Source organism: Lissotriton helveticus, chromosome 4_1, assembly GCF_964261635.1.
Source record: "Lissotriton helveticus chromosome 4_1, aLisHel1.1, whole genome shotgun sequence".
Classification (NCBI taxonomy): domain Eukaryota; kingdom Metazoa; phylum Chordata; class Amphibia; order Caudata; family Salamandridae; genus Lissotriton; species Lissotriton helveticus.
The window spans coordinates 1,174,414,400-1,174,432,046 of NC_136063.1; the positions used below are offsets into that span (position 1 = coordinate 1,174,414,400).

General features: G+C 45.0%; 1 protein-coding gene across 2 annotated transcripts in view; it reads right to left on the minus strand.

The window, feature by feature from the left end:
* PIGN (phosphatidylinositol glycan anchor biosynthesis class N) overlaps window positions 1–17,647 on the minus strand; it is a 1,090,233-nt gene that overhangs the window by 27,312 nt on the left and 1,045,274 nt on the right. For both annotated transcript variants that reach the window (XM_078687755.1, XM_078687756.1), the window contains 2 exons: window positions 14,028–14,101; window positions 11,735–11,777 (listed from right to left, as the gene is read on the minus strand). In XM_078687755.1, coding sequence (XP_078543881.1) covers window positions 11,735–11,777; window positions 14,028–14,101 — 117 coding nt within the window. The remainder of the gene's footprint in view (window positions 1–11,734; window positions 11,778–14,027; window positions 14,102–17,647) is intronic.

The following is a 17,647-nucleotide window of genomic DNA, read 5'->3' on the forward strand; positions in this document are numbered from 1 at the left end:
AATGGTTTTGAAGTCCCTCCTTTCCTCTGTCAGTCCCTCACTTCGTGAGCTCATCGCAAACTGATTTCGGTTAGTCTGCTGCCAAGAGCCTATCCATAAACACGACAGCCAAAGGGGGTGGTAGAGCTCTTAGCACCTCAGGAAAAGCTAGTCAGATGGAAGCTAGTGTTTTATATTGAACAGGGCAGACCCTGGTCCCCATTGTGAATCAATAAAAATATAGCCAATCCCCATCTGGTCCATTGGTCCAATTGCTCCTGGGGCTTTTCACAGCCGGGTACTACAACATAATAGTCTGGGACCCCCGAATGCAACAGGGGAGTGTGTCACTTGTGCTATTCACCAATCTTGTCTCCTGCAGGTGTGTCAAAAAATCCACACAATCTTACAGTGTGCGACGGGTGCCCACATTCAAAAAGTGTGCACATGTCATGATCCTGAGCAGGGTAGTGCCCCCATAGACTCCAATATTTATGCAGAGCTTATGGCAAACGCCAGCAGCAGATCCACAACCTTAAAGGGCCAGTTTCCCCCCTCCCCGCTATACCTCATAGTAGCGAGGCATGGAGGCCAGTACTCTAAGTGAGGCAGAAGAGCCAGCATTTGGATTGGGCTCCAGACCTTCTCTTACAAGCGTTCATCCCTTGGGTGGCCCCACAACCTCGCTAAGAGGCATGCAGCACCACCCTTCAGTCTCAGCAGTGGGCACAGTTATCTCCGGCCTGCAATGATGGGCGAGGCCTCAGCTCCTCCGATGCGGCTCCTTCCAGCTCAATGGGCGCTGGCCTCAGCACAAGCCCCAAAGCGAGACCCGACCATGAGGACCAGCAGGCCACAGTCACATACAATTCACATCCTCAGGACTTTGCAGCACCGGGGGCCTGAGAGCTCTGTACCAGACACTGCCAGATCAACAAGTATGGCACAGGCTCCCACGTCCAGCGGGGAGGGATACCGCACCACCCATTCTCCAGGCTCAGCAGCTGGTGAGGCTATCTCCCGCCACCCATCGTGGGTGAGGCACTGGTTCCTCCAAAGCGGCTCCTTCTCATGGTTCAGCAACACCAGGGGTGAGGAACTCTGCATCAGGCGCAACCAGTCTGCTAAGTACGATTCAGAAAAGGGGGTGGTGATGAACAGAGTGCCTGAATTAAGCAGAGTATCTTTTTCTGTATCGTTTTTGGCCACTATAGGTGTGGCAGGGTATACTCAGACATGAGTCCCTTTCTCACTGCTCCATCAGGATTCAAGCAAGCCGGGCCGAAGAGGCTGAAATGCCAGAAACCGGTCCCCGGTAGCTTGTCTCCTTTCTGGTGAAGAATTGGCTTGGTAGTTTGGTCTGCCCTGTTCCCATGATGCACTGGGCCAGGGACAGACTAATTTGCATATAGCCAGGTTCTGAGCTGGGATGGGGCAGTGAGATAAATAACGGTGATGGATCAAGCCCTGATCTTTGGACTGGGTAAGAGTGGTCTGCTTAATTCAGACACTCTGTTCATCACCACCCCCTTTTCTGTATCAGTCTGCTAAGTACGGCATGTCACATTCAGGTGCAGCACAAGCCTCGTTTCATCTGCCAGGATGTCACCTTCAAGTAGGCCTAATGGGTATTTTATTTTATCCCTGGCTACAGCCTACAACACAATGGTTTCTTATACCACACTATTCTGAGGAACCCCGTCACTGTGTAACTTTCTCATATGGGAACAGGATAAGGTAAGAATAGGAAGGGCCACATACGGAGCCTCTGGCTTAGAGAGTCTTCTCAGCCATGATGTTAGACCATGCCCCTTAACTCGTCAAAAGTTTTAAAAACCTAAATGTCATCTACAAACTCAAGGCAACTTCCCCATTCCACTATCCTGAACCATTCATGCACTCCACCAAGGAAGAAGGACCAAAATTCCTTCAAGTTCCCCCTGATGACCTAGAAAACCATTTGCTCCTCGTTGCTGTGCCTACTGCACTTATATGGTGGTATGGTGCTGCAGTAGCGGTTATTCACAAGAACAGGTTAAGCAGCAGACATCTTCCCTCTGTCGCTACCTTTCCTTCCAATGCTATGTCTTGATATTTCTGCCCTAAAGCCTCTAATTTTAGACTGAATGACATCTACCACAAATCGCGCAGCCCCCTCCCCCCCAACCAGTCAAAATCAGAACCGTCAGCAGCGAATGCACAGAATTTATCAGGACGCAACATACAGGGCCTGATTCACAAAGATCACTTGCACTTTTGAGTAAGTTTACTACTTTTTGGTATTCACAAACAAAAGTATAAGTGACTACTAACTAAAGAAAAAAGACAGGGGTAAGTCCAGCACTACATACTACTGGTATTGCAACATCCTCCCATAGAAAATAATGGAGCGAGGGACTTAAAATAAAACCACATAGGAAATAATGTTAAATTAAAATAAATTATTTTAAAAAGATAAAAATGTAATTAAATATAAATGAATGCTAAAGAAAGTATATACAAATACTGCATATTTTCTATTTAATGATAAAATATGTTAACCTACTTTGAATTTAAAAAGTAATGTAACAATACATTTTATACAAAATTATTCTGCACAATTATTAATGCATATTAAAATGTTTCATATTTTCATTAAAGTTTTAATTAAAAAATAATTTAATAGTGCTGTAATATTTTATACATTTCGTTCTACAGTTCATGTAAACATAAAAATGAATGTACACTACAATTTAACATAAATTGTTTTTAATTTATTTTCACAGTTAAACACGTTTTTAAAATGTTCCTACACTTTATTACTGGGAGGGTCCCAGATTATCTGCATCGTAAGATATAGGAAAAAATAAAAAGCTTATTTTCAATGAACTGGTGTTACTGTACCAGTGGTTGGCCATGTCTTTCGTTTGACTTAAAAATTTTTTTTTTATTCTTAGTAGTAACCTATATTTGTAGTTTGAGAATACCAAAAAGTAGCAGGCTTACACAAATGTGTAAACTTACTCAAAAATTACCTTTGTGAATCAGACCCATAATATTTGAGTCCACCACCTTGTTTGGTGATTTTAATCTGGTCTGGGGTGAAGAGAACAATAAACCTGTTAATGTGCTTTCATATGTATATGCAACAACAATTTGTTCCAACATTGCCAAAAACCCATGCACTGAAAAGGTTCCATTCTGGATCTGATCATTTAAAAATATACACTTCTGACCAAAAAGGACCTAATTCCAGTTGATAGGTCTGACCGCCTTCAAATTTCTTTCACATTGACCTTCGTCTGCCGGAAAATGTCATATCAAGTAAAAAAAGATAAGGTTTCATGATATTAAAAATAATGATATTAGTGCTCCTGGTTAAAAAGACTTATTTGAACCTTCTCTCCCCAGGTTCTCAGCAATATATATTAATGTCAGAGATTATACAATAGTTGCATGGAGGTCCCGATAGCTGAATAAGTTCAGTTCAAAAGTAAGATGAAAAGGCAAAAACCTTCTCTCTGATGGCTCTCGAAATATCTAACTGTTAAAAGAAAATATCTGAGACAACTTAAGAAAAAGTGAAGACAATATCCCTTCTCCATCCAATTTGAGTAGACCCATGGCTGCCAGAAGAAAGTACAAATCATTCATCTTCAAAGCTAAGTCTTCAAACATTAAATCACATCTAAAAATCAACTACAACTTCTACTCAAAGTGAGTAAACAGACAAACAATGAGACATCCAATATTACGGCTCATGCAGCAGTCAGTCAGTAAATCTTTATTTCGATGATTAAAACCATCATAAAAATATATTTTACAAAAATCCATTCATACAATTATAAAAAACTGTTATTACATACATGATTGCTTAGCCTCTTGTATTTCTTAGTCTTACTGCGACTTTATTTGTTACAGAACATAAAGTGCGCATATCATTTGCTCTTTGTAGAAAGAGTAGTGCAGTTTTAGAGTGACAAAATGTCTTCTCTTTTAAAATATCCACCAAAAATCTGCGTCGGGGAATCCGATAAAATGAACACAAAAGTACAAAATGAAGGGTGTCCTGCGGAGACCTATTGTCGCAGCCGCAGGCACCCTTCTGCTCAATTGTTACAGTAAAACCAGATGGGTAAGATAAAATATGGGGTAACAAATTGAGCCTAAAACGACACATTAAAAACCTATCCTGGTAATTGTGCATCAAGAATAGATAGGGTTCCATGCCCTCCCCATTAGTTACTAGGCGGTAAGCCGCTACTGATCTCTTTGGTAGATCAGAGCAAAATATGTCAGATGTAAATTTTTCTAGCAGCAGTTTTTTAATTCGAGATGTGCCAGAGGGGGAAATTGCAGTCGGGTTGCTGAAGAGGTTATGCTGATCTATGTTCTCTCGCGTGCCCTTGACATAATTTAGCCAGGGGGTTTGCACCCCCTTATCCCTTTGTAGGCAATCCTCAACAATTACCCTTCTTAATTCTGCCTCAGGATTTACCCAGATTCTGAGCCATGCCATAATGGGCCTCAATTTCACCTGATCTATAATATATGGGGTCCCAAGTTCGGTGTGTGCAATTTCTGCTGGTGTGCTCTGTGGGATCTTTAGGATCCTGCGAAGGAATTTATCTTCCTCCTGCTGTAAGTGGGTTGCATCCCTGAAACCCCAAACTTCTGCTCCATACAGGGCCTTTGCAGTACTTATGGAGCCATACAGGCCCATCACTTGTTCTGGTGACCAGCGGCCCAGCCTGCGAGCAAAGTTTAATATCGCACCGTTTGAGGAAACTAGCTTTGTGCAGTGTTCCTCAATCAGAGAACCAAACTTCATGTCCCCGTCAAATAAGAGGCCCAAATAAGGAAAAGTGGTTACAGTTTCTAATGTATGGGTCCCTATTTTAAACATAAATTTCCTGGATGGTCTTTTACCTGCCACCATCACAAAGGACTTGCTCAGGTTCACGGAGAGATCTAAATTGTCCATGAACTTTACAAATCCGTCAACAAGATATTGTAAGCTTCGTGCTGTTCGTGCAAGCAGAACCGCATCATCCGCGTACAGCAGTACCGGAATCTGACGCGTTCCTGCTTTGGGGCAGTGTACATTCAGGGCAATCAAGGTTTTCTCCGGGTCATTAATGTACAGGGAGAATAGAAAGGGAGCGAGGATACACCCTTGCCTCACTCCACTGGTGCACGGAAAGGGAACAGTGCTCCCCCCCTCTGTGCTAAAGCGGACCCTGGCAGTGGTGTTCCAATGTAATTCTCTCAGGATATTTATAAGTCCTGGGTCAATTCCCAAGTTATTCATAATAACCCACAGTTTGTTCCTATTTACATTGTCAAAGGCCGCAGCCAGATCCATAAATCCCATATGAATAGTTCCATTACTGGCTTTTGTGTACTTGGCAACTAATAAATATAAATTTAGACACTGATCGCTAGTTGATTTACCCAATCTGAAGCCATACTGGGTGTCTGCTATGGTGTGGTGCTCTTCCGTCCAGGCCATAAGACGATTCAGTACCACCCGGCCCAGGATTTTAGCTGAGACGTCAATCAATGATATTGGTCTATAGCACTGAGGATTGTCCCTTCTCCCCTTTTTGAAAATAGGGACAATTAATGCAGTAGACCAAGATCGAGGAAGCCCTGATTTAATAGCAGTGTTTAGAACTCTCGTCAAGATTGGTGCCTATAGGTCGATGTTACTTAAGTAAAGATCTGGCGGAGTACCATCGGGCCGTGGGGCTTTATTTCGAGACAATCCTTGAATAGCCTTGATTATCTCTGTGAGTGAGAAATCTATTTCCATACTCCGTGTCCCATCCCAGCCCTCTTCCGGCTTTGTGTCATGGATATGGTTGTAGAGGCCCTCAAAGTGGGTAACCCATTGTTCAGGAAGTATGTTGGTACTAATCACCGGGGCACTGTTATCCTGGAAACAAGGCCGGTTTATTATTCTCCAGAATTCCTTGAAATCCCTGTTCTCCCCTGCCTCCCTGAGATCGGCCCAGACTTCCGCTTGCAGTGTAGCCTTTCTTTATTTTACCATAGTTTTATATTTCTGTCTGCAAAGGGCCACTTTTAATTTGTCCCTGGGATTAGCTTTGAGGCTCAATTTTAGATCTCTTAGTGCTCGAGAGCAATTGGTGTCGAACCATCCTGGTTGTGAAACGTTCCTTCTGGAGCGTTTTGTCTTCAACAATTCGTCCACCACTTTAGTTAACTGCCCAAACACTATAACCAACTCACATCCTCCTACAGTGGGCTCTAGGCAATCTTCAATCTGCTTTTTGCCTTTTACTATTAGGGATTTATAGAATTCCGGGGCATTGACTTTCGCCCACCTAAGTCGCCTTCCCTGGTCAGTTGGCCTCATTTCGGTATCAGATTGTTTGCACCTTATGGGGGGACCGCTATATATTAGCTCCAAAACTAAAGGATTATGGTCACTAAAAGTGCTCCATTCAGATCTAGCCTCCATAATCCAGTGTTTTGCGAAGGTGGATATCACCATATAATCTATAATCGAGGAACAACCTCTTCCTTTGAATGTTGGAGTAAGGTTACCCTCTATATCCGGAACAGCCAGATCAATTGTGTGCGTTAGGGCGTGAGTGTCTAGTATTTTAGATAGAGTTGATCCCTCCTTATTGTGTTCGAAGTGTGGCCCGCTCTTAGTAGGACAGGACGACCAATCTGCAGTTACTGGGAGCAGATTTGGGCATAGATGGCAATTTAGATCGCCCATTACCACAACAATTGGTTCTGTCCCTCCTTTCCTTTGTTCAGCCTCTTGGTTGAGTCTGCAGTCTAATTCCTGGAGCACCGCGTTATATCCATTTACAGGCCCTGAATTATAAATGTTAAAGAACAGTAACCTCAACCCTTTCCCTTGAAATGTCACCGCCTGGAGAGTGTGTGATGTCCAGGGGGGTAGTGTCCACGTTCCTTCAATGTTAAGGTCAACATATAGTGCTAATCCTCCCTTTGCCCTTCCCGATGTGCTTTCTTGGGCTGGCACGGAAAAGCATTTGTAGCCCTCAATTTGATAAGGGGAGCAGTCGACCGCCCAGGTCTCCTGGAAAGCTAATATGTAGAACCCACATAGGGGATTTCTCCAATCTGTATTTTCTAGTTTTCCAGCAAGACCTGCTATATTCCAGGACATTATGTTCATCCCTCCCCTGTGTCCTTTTCTAACATTCGTGCCCTGTACATGTGACACGGGTTCGACCCTATTCATTTGCGTGCCCCTTTGTTCTTCCCCATCTTGCTTTAGTGGGAGTTCTGCGAGCCCCTACACCTGGGAATTAACCCGATCTACCTGGGCAATAAGTTAATGGCCCACTTTTCTAACTGTCATCTCTTGAGAGTTCCCTGGTTTGGATATTCAGTCATTTTCATCCAGGGACAATAGGGGACTGAATCTGTTTGTCCACTGTGGGAGACCCTGGTTTAATGTGGGCGGGCCTACCTGCTCATAGTTCCTTGCCCAGTTCATGTCTGGTGCCCTACCCTTTCTGCCATACATGTGACTTATGGTGTGTGTGACACGTTTTCTTGGGTAAAAATACCCTAGTGGTAATGATGTTATAGTACTAGTGTCATTCCTATTTCGGTTGCCCAGTATGTATTCCACTAAATTGGTGTCCCTAAAGTTCGCAATAATGCAGTTCCCTGCATATATTTCCTCCTGTTACCTATCCAATTTACCCTCCTCACATGGAGGATCTCCCCGCCTTCCTCACACTGCAGGGGCCTATGTATGTTCAGCCAATTAGTTATCTTATTTTTTAATTCTGTATGTGACTCTTTCTGCCCCGCCCTGAGTTCTGGTACCCCAGCAAAAACAACAACGTAGGGGCATGCTTCAGGGGGTAAGTATATATTTGGTAGGGGATAGTTTATTCTATCGCTTGGCTCCTGTACTGCCTGATGTATTTCTGCCACTCTACCAATTAAGGGGTTTCCTACTTGTGTTGGCTGCATATTTGTCTGCTGTTGGACCTTGTCTGAGTTCTTATTCCCACCCTTTTGTATGTTTGTCACCCCCACCTGAGCTGTAGATTTGGGGGGTGCATGGACTTGTGCGATGGTACATTGTTCATTGCTAACACAGTTGTTACTAATAGGATATTGCTGGGCTGCGAGATTCGCTGACGGGGTGTGGTTTGCTGTTAGGTTGATGTTTGTGGGGTCCTTTGTCTTGCCCTGCTTGTTCAGTTCGTTTACGATTTTATCTGGTCTACTACCTAGCGGCTTTATTTGGCTCACAATGAAGACTTCTAGATGTTTTTGGAGGTCTGCTATAACATCATCCATCCATCCTGGTGGGCCTGAATGGCGTGGCGGTTCTACTGCCATCACCTCATTCTCTATCTCTTTTGACCTGTGCACGACGGTGCTTGGTTTCACTTTCTTCGGTTGAGCCTTCCTAGTCCCCCTTTTTTAATATTTTTGCCTACTGACCCAATTTCAGCCCTGGTTGTAATTACCGCTGCATCTTCTACCAGCTGGGCACAAGGAATGCTTTCATTCGAGATTTCTAGGTTGTCAATTTGGGAAGCCTCCAATGTAATAGTTTCCGTAGATTGTGTAGGGGTTGATGGGGTAATCATTGGTGTTGTTGACATGCGCCTCTCTGTGCGCTCAATCTCCCCAGAGACCGCCCGATGACTTTCCTCAGCATTAAATCAATCGCAGTAGGTGGCGCTTTGTGTGATAATATAGGGATAGGCTCAGACCCTGATGTGCTTGATATGAGGGGTGTATGTACTTTTCCCTTTGCAGAGTGCGTTTTCACTGTACTGGCCATAGTGGTAGCCTTGAGGTGTGCAGGGGATATTGCTCTTAATATCTCCTACCCCTTGCTAGACTATCTCCAGGTTTCACAGTTGGAACCTACCGCCTCTGCCAAGTGTTACACAGGGTTTCCCCCTTCCCACCTTCACACACAGATTTATACTCAGTCCGTAACCCCTCGTCCAATACTGGTGTCATATGACTGTTAGGGTATCGTGTTCAATAAGGTCTGCCACATGCAAAATACCTATTAGTTTGACCAAGGCGGGTGGCCCAGCCCGGCTCCCTCTGGCCACTGATGGCCCCAGATGGTCCCACCCTTGTCCCGGGCTTCTCCCGGGACGCTCCCGCGACGCGGGGAGATGACGCCAATCATATGCGCCTCCAGGCGCGGCGCGTTCGTTGGCGGCTTCCTGCTGCTAAGGCTCACAGGAGATGTAGTCCTCGCGGTCCTCCCCCAACTGCGGCCGTTCTCCAAGCAAGAGAGCAGCGGCGGCAGGGTAAGACCAGCCACAATGTCCCCAGCGCACAATGCGCGGCAAAATGGCCAGGAGTGGGCACCAGGAAAGAAAGCCCTCAGCAAATTGTCTGTGGCTGCCTCGGTAATCCGCAACTGTCAGGTGAGTCCCCCGCTTCACCGGGAGATGACGCCGATTATATGCGCCTCCAGGCGCGTCGCGTTCGTTGGCAGCTTCCTGCCGCTAAGGCTCACAGGAGATGTAGTCCTCGCAGTCCTCCCCCAACTGCGGACGCGCTCCAAGCAAGAGAGCAGCGGCGGCAGGGTAAGACCAGCGACAGTGTCCCCAGCGCACAGGGCGCGGCAAAATGGCCAGGAGTGGGCACCAGGAAAGAAAGCCCTCAGCAAAATGTCTGTGGCTGCCTCGGTAATCCGCAACTGTCAGGTGAGTCCCCCGCTTCACCGGGAGATGACACCGATTATATGCGCCTCCAGGCGCGTCGCGTTCGTTGGCGGCTTCCTGCCGCTAAGGCTCACAGGAGATGTAGTCCTCGCGGTCCTCCCCCAACTGCGGCCGCGCTCCAAGCAAGAGAGCAGCGGCGGCAGGGTAAGACCAGCGACAGTGTCCCCAGCGCACAGGGCGTGGCAAAATGGCCAGGAGTGGGCACCAGGAAAGAAAGCCCTCAGCAAAATGTCTGTGGCTGCCTCTGTAATCCGCAACTGTCAGGTGACTCATGCACCAGAATACAAGTTGGAAGACTTGCGAATTTCGACTTCAAGTGAAAGTTTAAAACCTCAGTGGATCTGATAGCATTTCAACTAAGTCTTGAAACTATAAGCAAGGGAAAACCACTTCTCTGATGCAATGCCTAGTTCCATTCATAAGGAACTTGCCAATCATCTGACATCCTACTGGATCACCCTGGTGTATTCCTCATTTAAGCACTATCTTTTTCTCGACCTTTTTAAAAATCAGCCACGTCTTTCCACTCTTTAAAAAACACTCTGTTGATGTCAATGACCTGAATTACTTCTGTCTTGCCTAAATCCTTCCATTCTTAGGGAAGGTAACAAAAAACTGCTTAACCTCCCAACCTTCTCTCTACATCTAGACAAACAACCTCCTCGACATTTCCAATCTGCATTCAGAAAGGGCTGTAGCTTCTGCAAATTGTTGACGACTCACTCTACTTCGACTCACTCCACTTCACTCACTCTACTTCGACTCACTCCACTTCGACTCACTCCACTTCGACTCACTCCACTTCGACTCACTCCACTTCGACTCACTCCACTTCGACTCACTCCACTTCGACTCACTCCACTTCGACTCACTCCACTTCGACTCACTCTACTTCGACTCACTCCACTTCGACTCACTCCACTTCGACTCACTCCACTTCGACTCACTCCACTTCGACTCACTCCACTTCGACTCACTCCACTTCGACTCACTCCAATTCTCAGCTCAGTGAACTCCTGTCTGCTGCTAGAGCTCTCTGCTGCTTTCAATACCATCAACCACTTCTCTCTGATTAACATCTTAAAAGAACAGATGTGCATTGAGTGGGTAGTTCTAAACTGGTCCACCTCGTATTGGTCGAACCAATCACAGTAGTTACGATATGGAGCTTTGCATCTAGCAAGGACAGCCTACAACAAAGAATGTTGCAAAGTTCTATTCTGTGCCCAAGTTTGTGAACCTATACCAAGAACAACTTGGAGGAATTCTCAGAAACCCAGGGAGTCTTTATCATCAAGACCTTTGTACAAATAATTCTTGGTGTGCACCCTTCCTTTAATACTTGCGCACAAATTGTGCTCTAATCATTCAATGTCTCAATAAAGATTGTTGTGTGAAAAAACGAAATGTTACAGTACTCTTAAATGGTGAGTAACGCTAAATGGACAGACTTCACCTCAACTGCCGGTCGGATTGATTTATCACTGATGTCTCCCTTTTTTAGCTGTATCTAGGAGCCAAAGTATCTCCACTGAGTACTGTTGAAAGCTCCCTCTGTAAATCCAATCTTATTTGTAAAAAATACTTGTAAGTGGATGGAACAATACATGGTTGGCAGTGTCCAAAACTATAAAAGTGATTAATGAATAAATGTTAAGAACACTATGTAAGATATTGGGATGGTGATAGATCTGTAAATTAGGAAATGAAGAAAAGAGTGAGAGAGGTAAAAAATGGTGTCGTCATTTACCTGAATGTTTTGTAGTTATTTCAGATCTTCAAACCTGATTGGGTTGTCTAACAAATACTATATACTTTGTCATTCAACTAGGCATTAACTGGCAACAAATAGTATGCAAAAAGATAAAGATAGTAATCACTTTTTATTTATATGGTTAAATCTCCTTACCATACACTGAGAGTCGTTCAGACATTTGGCATTAAAATACCAAAACTTGCCTAGTATACTTCTTTAAGAGACAGATTTTCACATAGAATGAGTGCAGTTACTCTCTCTAATTTGAGAATACACAATAGAAGAAGCTTACCAGAGCCATTATGTCCGAGATCACAAGGACGATGAGGAAAAGACTGCAACAGAAAAACAACACATTGATGCACAGAATTAGACACAAGACTAATCTGAACCAAAGCAATGAGCACAACTAAATCAAAGATACTTGCCGAACAGGCTGCAGTAAACCGAAGTTACTTACCCTGTTTCTGATGGGTGCTCTACCCTCCTGCTGTGCAGCCCCTCTCCCAGAGCCACTATCGATCCCGGGTTCTCCATCCCTGGGCCCTTTATTTAAATAAATGGGGAGGGAGGCCTGCTCCACAAGGCTTGTAAGGCCCTGGGCAGCCCATCAACCAGGGTCACTTTTAAATGAAGGTGAGCGGGCGCACGTGGTCCCCCCTCCCTGGGTAAATTTTGGACCCAGGAACCAATCCCCTGGTGACATTTAGTAGGGAAAGGATGCATGCTGCCCCCCTCCCTGGGCTGATTTGGGCCCCAGGGACCCTATATCCCGGGCTGAGTGACATTTTGCAGGGGTGGGGGCACACAACCCCCTCCCTGGACTGAGTTCAGCCCCGGGAACCCAATCCTCCAGAGCCCAGCAATATTTAGTAGGGGGTGGGAAGGGCATGCACCCCCCCCCGCCCCTCCCACTGGGCCAATTTCACGGGTGAGTGGCACCCTTCCTTCAAGTAATTGGCTCTGGGGATGGGATCCCTACAGCTTTTTTACGCTCAGTGAAGGGGGGCCATCAGCACCCCTCCCCATTACGAAAATATTTGGCCCCTGGGGTAAGCTTCCCAGGGCTTCTCATGGCACGGGGAGGGGGGCTGCGTGGCCCCCACTCCCCATACAAAGAATATTCAGCCTTGGGGGTGGGCTCCCCGGGACCTCTTAAGGATCAGAGAGGGGAGTCAAGTGTCCTACCGACCCATACAGATTATGGTTGGCCTCAGGGGTGGGCTCCCTAGGGCTCTGATGGCTCAGGGAAGGGGGCCGCATTGGCCCCTCCCCTTTTTCACAAATGTTGGCAATGGGGTGGGCTCCCCAAGGCCTGTGGGGGCTCGGGAAGAGGGGTCACACAGCACCCCTCCCATTTATGTTTATTCTATATAATAACCAATTCATACATCCAGAGAGATACTTGAGAATTTTGCTACTAAGAATGGGAGACTGAGTGAAGGTCTTAAATTCAAAAGGGAGTGTAGAAAGCATGTTTAGGTTTCATGGATGCATTGCACCGTGGTAAGATGGTGACTTAAGTGTGGATGTGTAGCTGACAAGGCTCAAAGTGGAGCTTACAATGACTGCAATATGAGAATGAAAGTAGGTGAAACCGGCAGTGAGGGCCAGGCAGAAACGAGCCCAGGTTGTCTACAGGTATTTGTGTGGGGTGGAATGCTTCCTTTGTATTCTTATTTGCGTGATGACATTTTCCTAATACAATTTAACCTTCCCTTCCCTTTGTTTCTAACCATAATGGCGAATTTCTTTTCAGAATCCTGGTCTCTTAGATGCCAGGTGGAGGGTTACAGCTGGGGTGGATGTATGCGTTCTCCACCCATGGTGAGAAGTAGCTGGTGAATGGTAAAAATCGGTATCTGTGTCCTGTGACGTTGAGCATACTTCATTAGAGGATGTGCCCAAAGGGCTAGAGCGGTCGACCTCGAAGCTGGAGTACCAGGCTCGAGTCTGGGCAGGGACGCTCAACATCCTGTGATTCTGGGCAAATCACCTCATCTCCCGGTGCCTAAGAAAATGAATGTTTCCGTCTATAAGCAACTGGTGCTCATGTAAAGTGCTCTGATACCTTTGGGTTGAGTTCCCGCTATATAAAACTAAGAAGTAAAAAAAAAAAACATTTATCTTGTATTGCACCCTGGTTACATTCTCAAAGATCAATACATGACCTTCATCTTGGGTTGGTCAAGGGTCAGGGGGTAAAAGGCTACTTTTTTCAGAATTGCGATATTAAGATTATGTAATAAGATGACTGAAGTAAGCATTGATTCTTGTCTACACCAGAGACACGTAAAGCACGCAACATTACCTGGAAACATAGTTGGCTCATACTGGCTGATAACATTCAACAGAAAAATTTGCTTTTAAAACGCTACTTTTGTTCACTGCTGGCAGCTAGGAATGGTGAGTCCTTCATCTGTGCTATGATTCATCCTGAGGATGTGAAAGGTCCACAGCTTGATCTTTTGAAATATACAGGGAACCTAAGCGACAACATTTTTTACAACAAATGTTTTCCATCACCTTTGAGAACAATATTTAAAAAAAACATAAAAGGAAACCCATTTAAATTCCCACATTACCTTTTGGAAGAAAGTTGTGCTGACACCTGAACAGTTTCGAAGGCGCACATCACAAGGACGAAAGGGATTAAAACCTGTAATAAAACAGCCATTTCAGGATGGCAACACAGATATTTACAAGAAGGTTGGCTATAAAAAACCTAGAATTTCACAGTAATATTATCTGTGAACACTGATCACTACTGGTCCACACGTGAACACAATGAGCTGATAGAGTGATGTTTGTGAAAGAATATCTGGAAACATGGTTCACATTACTTTTACTGCCATGCGTGTCGGCGCACAAGCATTTACTTGTACCTTTATTCGGACAGTAAGTGTTCTGGAGCGTGCTATATTACTATTTTTCCATCCATATGTGTAGAGTGGCATTGAGCGTCGTAAAGTGGGGTGGCGTACAGTGGAATAAAGTATGGTAGAGTGGAATAAAGTAACGTACAATGGAGGAGAGTGGAGTGGCGTAGAGTGGAGTAAAGTGTCAGAGTAGATTGGTGTAGCGCGGAGTGGGTAGAGCAGAGTAAAGTGGATGGAGTGTCAGAGTGGCACAGAGTGGAGTAGAGTGAGAGGGACAGAATGTCATAGAGTGGACTGGCGGATAATGTTGTAGAGTGGAGTAGCATGGAATGGAGTGTTGTAGAATGAAGGGGCATAGAGTGAAAATGTGTAGAGTGGAGTGGCGTAGAGAGGAGAGAGTGTAGTAGGGTGTCTTAAAGTGGAGACAAATACAGTGTTGTATAGGGGAGAGGCCTAGAGTGGAATTTTGAGTGTTGTACAGTGGAGAGGCACAGAGTGTTGTAGAAAGGAGCTGTGTAGAGTGGAGTATGCATAGTGTGGTAGCACACTGTCGATACAGACAACACATTTTATTTGCAATGACCATTACACTTGCATAGGCATACAGCTTTACTGGGAAAACTATACAGAGTAAAAATAAATTGTGCAAATTGCACCACCTACTGTATTGATTATTTTGGTCATATTAACATTTTTGTTTCCACCGCACTTCACAATTACAAAAAAATGTGCTTCATTTGTGCTTTTCTAATTCTGACATTTTCTGAAATATTTGCACAGTTAGTTTGCAGATATTTAAATTTTGTTATGAGCTTGAAAAAACATCCTACACTCTTTCCTCCAGTACACCCCACTACCCAGCAACATTGTCACATAAATCCTTTCAGTTTGAAATCAGAGAAAAAAAGAAAAGTAAACACCAAACTCTCTCAGAAGAGAGAGCCTGACAGTAGACCTAAATACACAGCAAATGTGATAAGAACAACATTTAAAGGTCTGTTCACAGAAAGCGAGCACTCAAGTAAGAAAACAAGGAGTGAGTCGGAGAGGTGGTAATGAGGCTATGCTCCATGGGAGGGGAAAATACATGCTGGACAGCCTAAAATAAATAAAGCCAGCAAATAGAAAGCAGGAAAATGTGACTTACAAACCACAAAGCCAATGATAAGCAATGAGCAGAATGCAGTAACATGGAAGCTTTCAGAATGTCCTCATTACGTCTTTAGCAACCAGACAGCTGTCTGAAAGGCTTTTAAATAAAAAGTGATCCTGTTGAATTGTTCAAAGCATGGCAACTTTTCTTTGTTTAATCCTCACTAAGTAGAGTTAAATGGTGCTCCTTCTTCAAAATATTATTTCCCCTGTTATATCAGCATTGTTTCTGCTTCTGTTTGCACTCCAAAGGTATTTTTTACAGGTTTTCAGTTTTTTTCCATCTTGAATTTTATTTTATCAATCTACTTCGTCACATATTCCTGACTCCAGTTCTAATCCTGGAGAAAAGGCTAGATAAAAAAAGAAAAAGCTATCTAAAAAAAAAGTTGAGGAAGTCCCTTGTTGCATTATTGCAGGTGCTAAGAATGATGATGAGTAGGAGAATATTATCTGAAATCAGCACCTCTCACGTCCAGCGAGTAGTGAGTGAGTGAAGGAGACATTATCAGTTGTCTCTTTGTAATACAGCTTCCACCGGATCCCTTAGCCCCCAAGGTTCTTTGTGCTATTTATTTTGTTTAAAAATGGATCAATATATTTTCTGTTTGTTTCACTGTTCATGGGTTTTTGATGTCCGTTTACATTGCATTGTTATGGACCATTATTTACTAACAACAAAAATGGTGAAAAATGAAACTCTGAATGTCACAGTGAGGTAAGTCAGGGGATGTTGCAAATAAAATATTACTACTGGGGAAAGCAAACAATTAAAAACTGCAAAACTGTAATTTATTCTCTGGTCCAAAAATATTTGAACCAGAGCTGAAAGTTGAGACCAGATTCCTTACTACCAAAAAAAAGAAAACACTGTAAGACAAGGAAAGAGAGAGGGAACAACATTAAGAACATGTAAGTGTTGCTTTTGCACTAATATTATCTGTGTTTCTGTACCATGTTTTGGCCTTGAATGTTTGCCCAATGCACAGGGCAATGGTGGAAGGGGGCTGTCGGCTGGCGCTGAGGATACAGGCGGGACCCGGAGTGAGGACACTGGTCCTTGAATGTGGAGAGTGAGCAGTCAGCCAGGAGCGAACAAGAAGCAGGCCCTGGAGAGACGTACAGGTCGATACAGCCTACAAGGCTGCAGGATGCCTACGAGTCGAAAGAAAGGGCAGCCCTCGGGCGACACTGGAGAAGCAACCTCCTGGGCAGTATTGGTTAACCACCAAGATGGGTACGGCTGCTGGACACAGCGGACCGTAGTCTGATCCACCTTGCGCAGCATTCGTAGAGAGGTATAGGAGAAGTGCACCATGGTACGGGGACGCACGACCCACTGCATAGGTGAGATCAATGGAGCTGGCTGTCTGTACGGACGATATCAAGGAGTTGAAGGCCAAGGTCAGCCCGCTATCGGATGTGACCCACACCCTAGACTGTAGAGTGGAAGACACGGAAGGTAGGCCACGTAAAAATAACCTTCACTTTGTGGGGTGACCGGAGCAAGATGACGGTACGATCCCAGAGCTGTTCTTGGAGCGCTGGATTCAACAGGTGGAACGATCGGAAGGACTGTCCCAGATGTTTGCCATTTAGCAGGCGCTGATGCCACTGCCTACGGCCTTCATAGCTAGAAACCTTAACTATAAAGACAGAGACATGCTGTTGCAATGGCTCATAAAAAAAGTGGAAGTTAGATTTGAGAACCACATCATAGAGGGTTCCACTTCTACACACAAAAAGTCTAGGGGTTGTGCAAATTTTTTCTTCCAGTCCAGGATACGTTCAGAGCAATGACCTTAGATACATGCTCCTCTTCCCAGGCAAGTTAAAAGTAATTCATCAGGGGGCAGCCCACTGCCTCGCCATACCGGAAGATGCCTGGGCCAGGCTGGAGTGCAGAGATAGAATATAACGTGCCTCGCACAAGATGGCTTGTGGGTAGAAGGGGCCCTAACAGGTTCACACACAGCAGAATGGCCAGCTCCTAACAGAGACCGATGATCGGGTAGCAGTACAACAGGATGACACACAGGGGCTGGAACAGACACTCCTTGGCACAAACTTACAGGCGTAATCAGGACCAGATGGGGATCCATCTCTGGACTGACAAGGAGGGGGACTGTGGTCCCGGAGCACGAGGGCTAGCTACAAGGTAAAGCTGTTAAGGG